The sequence below is a fragment of the Theobroma umbraticum genome, unplaced genomic scaffold (assembly GCF_002168275.2).
Source record: "Theobroma umbraticum cultivar Fairchild unplaced genomic scaffold, ASM216827v3 scaffold_30.0, whole genome shotgun sequence".
Classification (NCBI taxonomy): Eukaryota; Viridiplantae; Streptophyta; class Magnoliopsida; order Malvales; family Malvaceae; genus Theobroma; species Theobroma umbraticum.
This window is the reverse complement of record NW_018397254.1, coordinates 8,290,020-8,298,542: the sequence shown is the minus strand read 5'-3', so window position 1 is coordinate 8,298,542 and position 8,523 is coordinate 8,290,020. Positions and strand designations below refer to the sequence as shown.

The 8,523-nt window shown below is 34.9% G+C and overlaps 1 protein-coding gene across 1 annotated transcript; it reads left to right on the top strand.

Annotated features, from left to right (window-relative positions):
* Positions 1-959: 959 nt before the first annotated feature.
* Positions 960-6,763, top strand: LOC110413036 (vacuolar-sorting receptor 3-like). Its single transcript, XM_021423760.2, is given in 13 exon segments — positions 960-1,581; positions 2,682-2,702; positions 2,705-3,373; positions 3,499-3,587; positions 3,756-3,825; positions 3,896-3,979; positions 4,251-4,327; positions 4,407-4,488; positions 4,858-4,940; positions 5,042-5,108; positions 5,397-5,525; positions 5,624-5,733; positions 6,108-6,763. Coding segments are annotated over 13 exon segments (1,878 nt in total). The 5' UTR covers positions 960-1,283; the 3' UTR covers positions 6,207-6,763.
* The last annotated feature ends 1,760 nt before the right edge of the window (positions 6,764-8,523 follow it).

Sequence of the window (8,523 nt, the reverse complement as noted above, 5' to 3'; positions counted from 1 at the left end):
TATTTTAAGATGTCTTAAAATAAAAAAGTAGAATATATTTTATAAACCCCATCACATGTTCCTTGTGATATTAAACTATTTTTAAAAATATACTGCTAGTTTATTTTTTTAAGGAGAGGCGGCTAGCGCAACTTATCACGATAACTTGACGCAAGATTACTAAATTACCATTTCATGTTTGCGTTCAGCAGCTAATCTTGCTGTAAATTCAATGGATCTAATTGAACTTTCAAGTGATACATTGTTTATTGCTTTAATCTAAGCAAGTAGATTTTAAAGTAATAAAAAAATATAACAATGACAAAAATTTATATGTGCACCGACAATTGATTAAAGTTTTATGATATAATATTGTAAAAAGTTTTTAAATTATTTTAAAAAATTATTTTTTATTATATTTAATATTAATAAAAATATCATTTATAATTTTTTTATGTTATGTGATATTAATATTGAAAGATCAAATATTATATGATCATTTTATTATATTATTCAATATGTAATATTTGATAAATTATATTATAATAAATAATATTTATTTATTTATAATAATAAATTTATTTAATTTAAAATAAAATTTTTAAAATGTTATTGAATGTAATAAATATATTTAACTTTTTTAAAAATTATTTTAAATAATTAGAATTATTTTAAAATATTATGTGAAGTTTTATTTTGATGGGCTAGACAAGGATAAGACACTTTCATTTAAATAGCAAGACAGTAGCAAATAACAGTCTTGAAGGTAATTAAAAAAAATGAGCGAGAAAACTATTTTTTTTCCTTTCCTTTCTTTGAAAGGAAAAGATTGACGGTCATAAAAAGGGCATTTTAGTGAGAAGACCGAGAAAGCTAACATCACATAATTAGCCGATGGAATTTAAGACGTGGATGCTTAATACTTTTTTTGTAGCACAGTCATTCCAAGCGGCGATCCATAGTGATATTTCCCCAGTATCATAGCAATAGTAAAAAATTTACTAACGAATTTCAATCGTACGAAACCAATTCTTTACACGCCATTCTCATTTTCCATAGCCAAAAACACCCAAACAAAGAAACCAGTCCCGAAACACCCAGGCATTTTCCACTTCTTTATCTTTTTTTTTTTTTTGGGGTCTTCCCCAAAAGAAAAACCCCTTAGACAGAGAAACAGAGCTACTCATTTCTTTCATGTTTTTCTTACACGATCGTCTTGTTCTGCTTCCTCTTCAATATCTTCCTTAAGTTGATCTACCCAAATCCTTAAAAAACCCCACGTGTCAAAAAATAAAAAATAAAAGATGGAGCTACGAAGGTTTTTCCTTGTAGGGTTTGTGTTGTTGTCTGTGATGGGGAACTGTTATGCAAGATTTGTGGTGGAAAAGAACAGCTTGATGGTGACGTCGCCGGAGAAGATTAAGGGGACTCATGATAGTGCGATTGGGAACTTTGGAATACCTCAATATGGTGGAAGCATGGCTGGTGCTGTGATTTACCCTAAAGAGAACCAAAAGGGTTGTAAGGGTTTTGATGAGTTTGGGATTTCCTTTAACTCCAAGCCTGGTGCTCTTCCTACTTTTGTTTTGCTCGATCGTGGAGGTACTCTTTTCCTTTTTTTGCCTTTTTAAAAAAAATTAATTTGAGATTGAGTTCATTTAAGCTAACTTTGTCTGTTGTTGGGTTGACTGATGAGGAACCCTTTTTTGTGTTTTGGTTAATATTGTTGCTTTGCTAAATTGAGATTACTTTAATGTTAGATTTAAGGTTTACTTTGTTGGCTTTGGTTGGTTTAAGAGGTTTTATTCTGTTTTTTTTTTTTGGGGGCGGCGGCTAATTCAATAGTTGGTTTGAGATTTGTGGTTTAATTGGATTAGTTTTCATCCATTTGGATTTATGTGATTATTTTTAGCTCTTTCATTCATTTGGGGAAGTATCACTTTCGCACTTCCATTGATTTAATTATCACTATAAGCTTGAGTTTTGTACGTTGTATTGTTTGATTAGGCTGGCTCAAGATTTACCCTTTCTTTTTTGGGATAATTTACTTGTTTACACTATTTAATCCCTTTGGACGGATGTCCTTTCTCTTTTTATCCTACTAAAGAAATTTTGAGGTGCAATTTTTCACCTGGTTTTTTCCCCTAATTTCAAAGGCATCACCTTTAGAGGCTTCTACCAAAGTGCTTGAGAGTGTATGGTTTGAGTTTGATTGTTTTCTTATAATTAATCGTGAAGTTACCCTTTGTCTGATTTGGCACAAAATGCTGATGTTAGCCCTTGTGGAATAAACTTTTGAATTGATGGAGGAGTATCTATAACTAATGCATTCTCTAGCAGATGTATGAAATAAGAATGAGTTCCAAGAGGCTACAAGTTGGTGGTGCCTGCAGTAGTAATGGCTTATAGTTACTATCGGATTAGAAAATTAAGTTAGTACAATGTGATTATACCGTTAAAGAGATTAGAAAAATCTTAAGTGATAATCTAGTATGTTCAAGAGCATGTTTAAGTTTACCTTTTCCTATCTATAGGGGCCAGTGACTACTATTGTGTTAAGCTAAAGAGATTAAGGTTATCAAATTTGTTTATTGTCCTCAAAGTTGACACTTGAGTTATAATCTTACATTTAATTCTGCTTAGTTTCTGTATTTTTTATGCCGAGTGAGTTTTAGTGCCTTTTTATTCTTATTTTTTTCCAGATTGCTTCTTTGCTTTAAAGGTTTGAATGCACAGAAGGCTGGTGCTTCTGCAGTTCTTGTTGCAGATGATATTGAAGAAGCATTAATAACCATGGACACGCCTGAAGAGGATACTTCCTCTGCCAAATACCTTGAAAATATAACGATTCCATCTGCCCTTATTGAAAAAACTTTTGGTGAAACTCTTAAGAAAGCAATCAGTGCTGGGGAAATGGTCAATGTTAATCTCGATTGGCGAGAGGCTGTTCCGCACCCTGATGATCGTGTGGAGTATGAGTTATGGACCAACAGCAATGATGAATGTGGAGTTAAGTGTGATATGCTGATGGAATTTGTGAAGGATTTCAAGGGTGCTGCACAGATACTTGAAAAAGGTGGCTATACTCAATTTACACCCCATTATATAACTTGGTACTGCCCTCAGGCTTTCACCCTTAGCAGACAGTGCAAATCCCAATGTATCAACCATGGAAGATATTGTGCACCTGATCCTGAACAAGATTTTAGCTCAGGTTATGACGGGAAAGATGTTGTTCTTGAAAACCTAAGACAGTTATGTGTTTTCAGAGTGGCAAATGAGACCAATAAGCCTTGGTTGTGGTGGGACTATGTCACAGATTTTCAAATAAGATGCCCTATGAAGGAGAAAAAATATAACAAGGAATGTGCCGATGACGTTATCAAATCTCTTGGTAAATATTTAATTAAAAGAATCCTCTTTTTCACCTATAATTGCTGCTAATAGCACCCTCATGAGTCAAATATTATTGGCAACTAGTTATGAATGATTCTTGATGTTCTTATGGTATTTATTCAGGTCTCGATGGCAAGAAGATTGAAAAGTGTATGGGAGACCCTTATGCCGATGCAGATAATCCTGTTCTGAAAGAAGAACAAGATGCCCAAGTAATTCTCTCATGCTTATATATATGTATGTGTGTGTGTGTGTGTGTATATATGTATGTATGTATATATATGTATGTATGTATATACATACTATTTTAATGTATTCATTTTCATCTTTAACCATATTGGAGCTCTTAATCGTGTATTTAATAGTACAATTTTTCTTAGGTGGGGAAAGGATCTAGGGGTGATGTTACCATATTGCCTACACTTGTTGTCAACAATCGACAATATCGAGGTTTGTATTCACACCTCTATTTTACAGATAAAATTTTGAATGCTTTCCTTTCTGACATATCTGCATGCAGGAAAGCTGGCCAAAGGTGCTGTTCTGAAGGCCATCTGTTCTGGTTTTGAGGAGACTACTGAACCGGCCGTTTGCTTGAGTGGTGGTAAGTTTTTTTATACTTTCTTGCAAGAGAATGGTCTATTGCCACCTAGGGACCATCATGTAAGCGATGTAGTATTACGCGGCTGAGAAAAATTGAGTGGATTTTTGTTGTGGGATGTCCACTTCTGCCAAAATTACTGAGGGTTAGGCTCTTAGAATTTCATAGTTCCTGAAATCCTGCTTTTGCACAACTGGCACAGTGTAGTGGTTCATCTAACTGTTTAGTTCTTATCTGAAAAATGAGATAGTGACAGTGGTTGCTTCTGTGGCAGATGTGGAGACGAATGAATGCTTGGAAAACAATGGTGGTTGTTGGTTAGATAAAATAGCCAATCTCACAGCCTGCAAGGTCTGAATTAAAACTTTTTTGATAGAGTTTCTCTACTTGATTATGATACGACTAACTCTCCATATAATGGTTTGCTCAGGATACATTTCGAGGGAGGGTCTGTGAATGTCCCTTGGTTGATGGTGTGCAATTCAGAGGAGATGGTTACAGCCACTGTGAAGGTGAGATTTTATTATTGATCATTATATTCGCACTGATTTAGCTTTTATTTTAAAGTTAATGTTTAAAATGTGAAGTTATGGTTTTAGTGTATTCTTATGTCATGCCTCGTGATATGGTCCTAACTGAGCATGATGGCATGATAGGATTCATGTGGTCAATTTCACATTGTGAGAAAAGCTTGATTTGTTGTTGTCTGTTGCTTATGTCTCAGTTTGAACCCCTTCATTGATTATTATTGTGTTTGCATATATTAACTAGAGGCAATACAACTTTCTTCCTTGAAAAGGGACTTCTTGCCTGTTTCTTTCTTTAATCATCTTATATCTGCATGATATTCACTCACATACTATTTTCTTTTGGCTGTTCAGCTAGTGGGCCTGGGAGGTGCAAGATTAATAATGGAGGCTGTTGGCATGAATCACGAGATGGGCACGCATACTCTGCTTGTTTGGTTAGTAGCGACATTTATTTCTCTAAGCCCCTCCCAGTTTTCCCTTTTTCACTCCTTTGGCTGTAAAAATAAGTTCATGTTCTGGTCACGGCTGTGAACAGGGTATTGGAGATGGTAAATGCCAATGTCCTCCAGGGTTTAAGGGTGATGGTGTCAAAAGTTGTGAAGGTGAGTCATGATTAAATAAATATATGTTTCAAGCTGTAATTAGGAACTCAAACTAGTTTGAGATGAATTTATTTCAACAAACAGTCCTGTTCCATTTGGAGAACCTAACTGCTGTGGGACATTATGATAGCACCTCCTTCATTCTTAGAATGAAGAAACTTGCATGAACTTGATGTAGAATGACTAATAAATGTACAGTTTGGGACTGGTTGAAAGCATTGCAAATAGAAGCTTTGAGTTTGTCAAATGATTAAGTCATTTAATACTTATGCCTTGTCCATCATACAGATGTTGATGAATGCAAAGAGAAGAAAGCCTGCCAGTGCTCTGAATGTAGCTGCAAAAATACCTGGGGAAGCTATGAATGCACTTGCAGTGGAGATCTTTTATATATCAGGGACCATGATACCTGCATAAGTGAGTTGATGACCTAATATTTTCAACTTGAACCTATTTTCTTTGGAATATATGATTTATGGTTAGTGTGTTGATATCCATTCCTTACTCTATCACAGGTAAGAGGGGCACTGAAGTAAGATCAGCATGGGCTGCTGTTTGGGTCATTGTGATTGGCTTGGCAATGGCTGCTGGTGGGGCTTATCTCGTTTACAAATATAGATTAAGGGTAAGAGCATATTGACATTTAAACTTGTAGACTTATAAAAGATAACATTATTCATTATCACTATCATGTAGTTAAAGGTGCTGGTATTAGCATGAAGTAGCTGAATATTTGTCATCAAAACATGTCTTCAAATTTGGAATGAAGTTTGATCGGTTATAACGGACAGCATATTGGATGGAGAAAAAGAGTCACTGTACTTGATTGAATTTTTTAATGGGAAGGCTTGGATTTGGGGGTTTTGATTGACAACACCCACTAGACTACCTTGCCAAATCAGAACTAGCCAGTCTGATTTTCATCTATGTATTTGTGTGTTAAGCATATATTGGTTTTTTTTTCTTCCCTAGTGTTTACTTGTTTTGTTACTCTTGCAGTCATACATGGATTCAGAAATCAGAGCTATAATGGCACAGTACATGCCTCTGGATAGTCAAGCAGAAGTTCCAAATCATGTAAGTGAAGATCGAGCGTGAAGAAGGAAAACTCCAATATTTTCAAGGAGTTCTGATTATGCTGGGTTGATGTGGCTCTTGTTATACCCTTATTCAATTGAATTTCAAGCATGGATGTTATTGATATGTAAAATATATCAGACAATAAAGAAATGCAGATTAGAAGTGGGTATTTGTTCATTATAACGGTAACATGCTGAAAAAGTTGAGAGTAGGGGATCGACTCCAGCCATGATCAGGGGCAGATCATATTCATATGGGATCTGGCCGTAGCATCTAAGAATTTCGTTTCCGGCTCCCATATATCCCGATAATCTTTGCCCCATAATTTATATGGCAATTCTGTAATTCGTTTAATGCCTTTTAGGTGAGCTGAACTCTTTCTTCTTACTGTATTTTGTTTTTTAACTTTTTTGAGGGCTCTAAAATGTGCGTATTGTTACTGATGAAACCATTTTCAGTTCCTTGTAGAATGTAACTTAGTATTGGACTTGTGCATCTCAAGCTGTGATTGATACTAGTAAAATTCTAAATTTGAATAGATAAGAGAAAAATGAAGCTCATTATTCATCTTTAAATGGTGTTGTAGAAGAGGGAGAAAACTCGGTTTTTACGCGGTTGCATTGTGGCAAAAGTAAAAAGAAGAGCAAAAAACAATCAATCGTATCATATGACAGGCTTCCCGCTTACTAACCATTGCAAATGGTTGAATGTGGATTTAAATATTCAAGAGTTTAGGGTATTTACCGGCTTATGAGGATCTTAAGGTTATTGACTATTGAATATCAAGATTCTACTGCAGCTGGGCGTGATTGACGCTGCCAGTCCTACTCCCACTAATGCGCACACACTGTTACTTCTTTTTCTTCTAAAGTTAGCAAACCTGTTATGTCAAGGCAGACCCTGGTGGCTTGGCTTTCCCAAGTCAGGTGTCAGAAGCGGAAGTATTTGCTGTGACTGACAGAGAACATGCTCCTTAGTTGGATGAAATTGTTTTTTAATGATCAAACTTGGGAAGCTTCAATGTCTCACACGCAATACTATCTCTTGTATGTATATCATTACGTCATCGTAACCATCTAAATCTAGCCTATGCGTTTGTGAGTAGGGATCCCAGCTTGTTCCCGATCTTCACTAAAACAGTAGTACTGCTTTCACTTAAATTGCCAAGCTGCCACTCTGCTGGTCTCAACTTTGTTTTCGACGAGTTACCGACTAAACTCCATCATTTTCAGCATAAAGACATTCAATATTGCTATATATCTTGAAGTTGAAAGGAATTCCTTAAGCCCTTATACATGGCTTTTGATTCAAGATCAGTGTTTAGTATAATCCAGTTTAGAGTAAATGACATCTTTTAGAGTAAAGTTAGCAGTTTTATGGAGGCAATGCAAGAACACATGCAACACCTCCTAGGCTACAAGTCACGTACATATAGGGACAGGTTTGCAAGATGTCCTATCATTTACTTGTTAATTGTACAAAGACCATTTGCATTAATTAGTTCTGTTTCTGTTAGAGTATGCATTGAGAATTTAAAATATTTGTTGCTGCTATGAGTAACTGTACATAAAATTAATAAAAAGTTATTACGAATTCACTTATGACAAAATTGAATAATTATTTTATAAAAACGTCTAAATCAAGATTATATTTCACTGTAAAGTTTAAAACTTGTAAGTGTAACAAAAAATAATCTTCAAAATGAAGAAAATCAACTTCATTAATTATCATATTTTATGTGATTACTAATGAAGGCTATCTTAATTATTGATTCTAATTTGCCATGATTACCATTTCAATTGATATGATTTGATTGACTTGGTTATTCTAATTGATTTGATTGTAATTTTTCTTAATTATAGGCTTGATCTAGGGAATTCTCCTTTATTGCATAGATTATTTTTCCTTTTGTATTGACAATAAAACTTGTATATAAACCCCTAGTGGTTTCTCAATAAAATCATCCAAAGAGTATTCAAACTCTTCATGGTATCACAGCGGGTTGCAGACAACCTAAGCTAAATTTTTATGGCTGATAAGGGTGAAGGAGGAGTAGATAAGGCAAATGTGAGTTTGGTACCAACCATAGGTGTGAGTATGTCGAATAGCACCTTGGTCGATACCAAATCACCTTATTATCTACATTCCTCTGATCATCCTGGGCTAATATTTGTCATCCATCCTTTAAGTGAAACAGGAGACAACTATTTCACTTGGAGGCACAGTTTTCTCAACGCTCTTCAATCCAAAAATAAAGCAGGATTCGTGGATGGAACGATTTCAAAACCGGAAATCAATTCACCAGAGTTTCAAGATTGGGTACAGTGTAATGCAA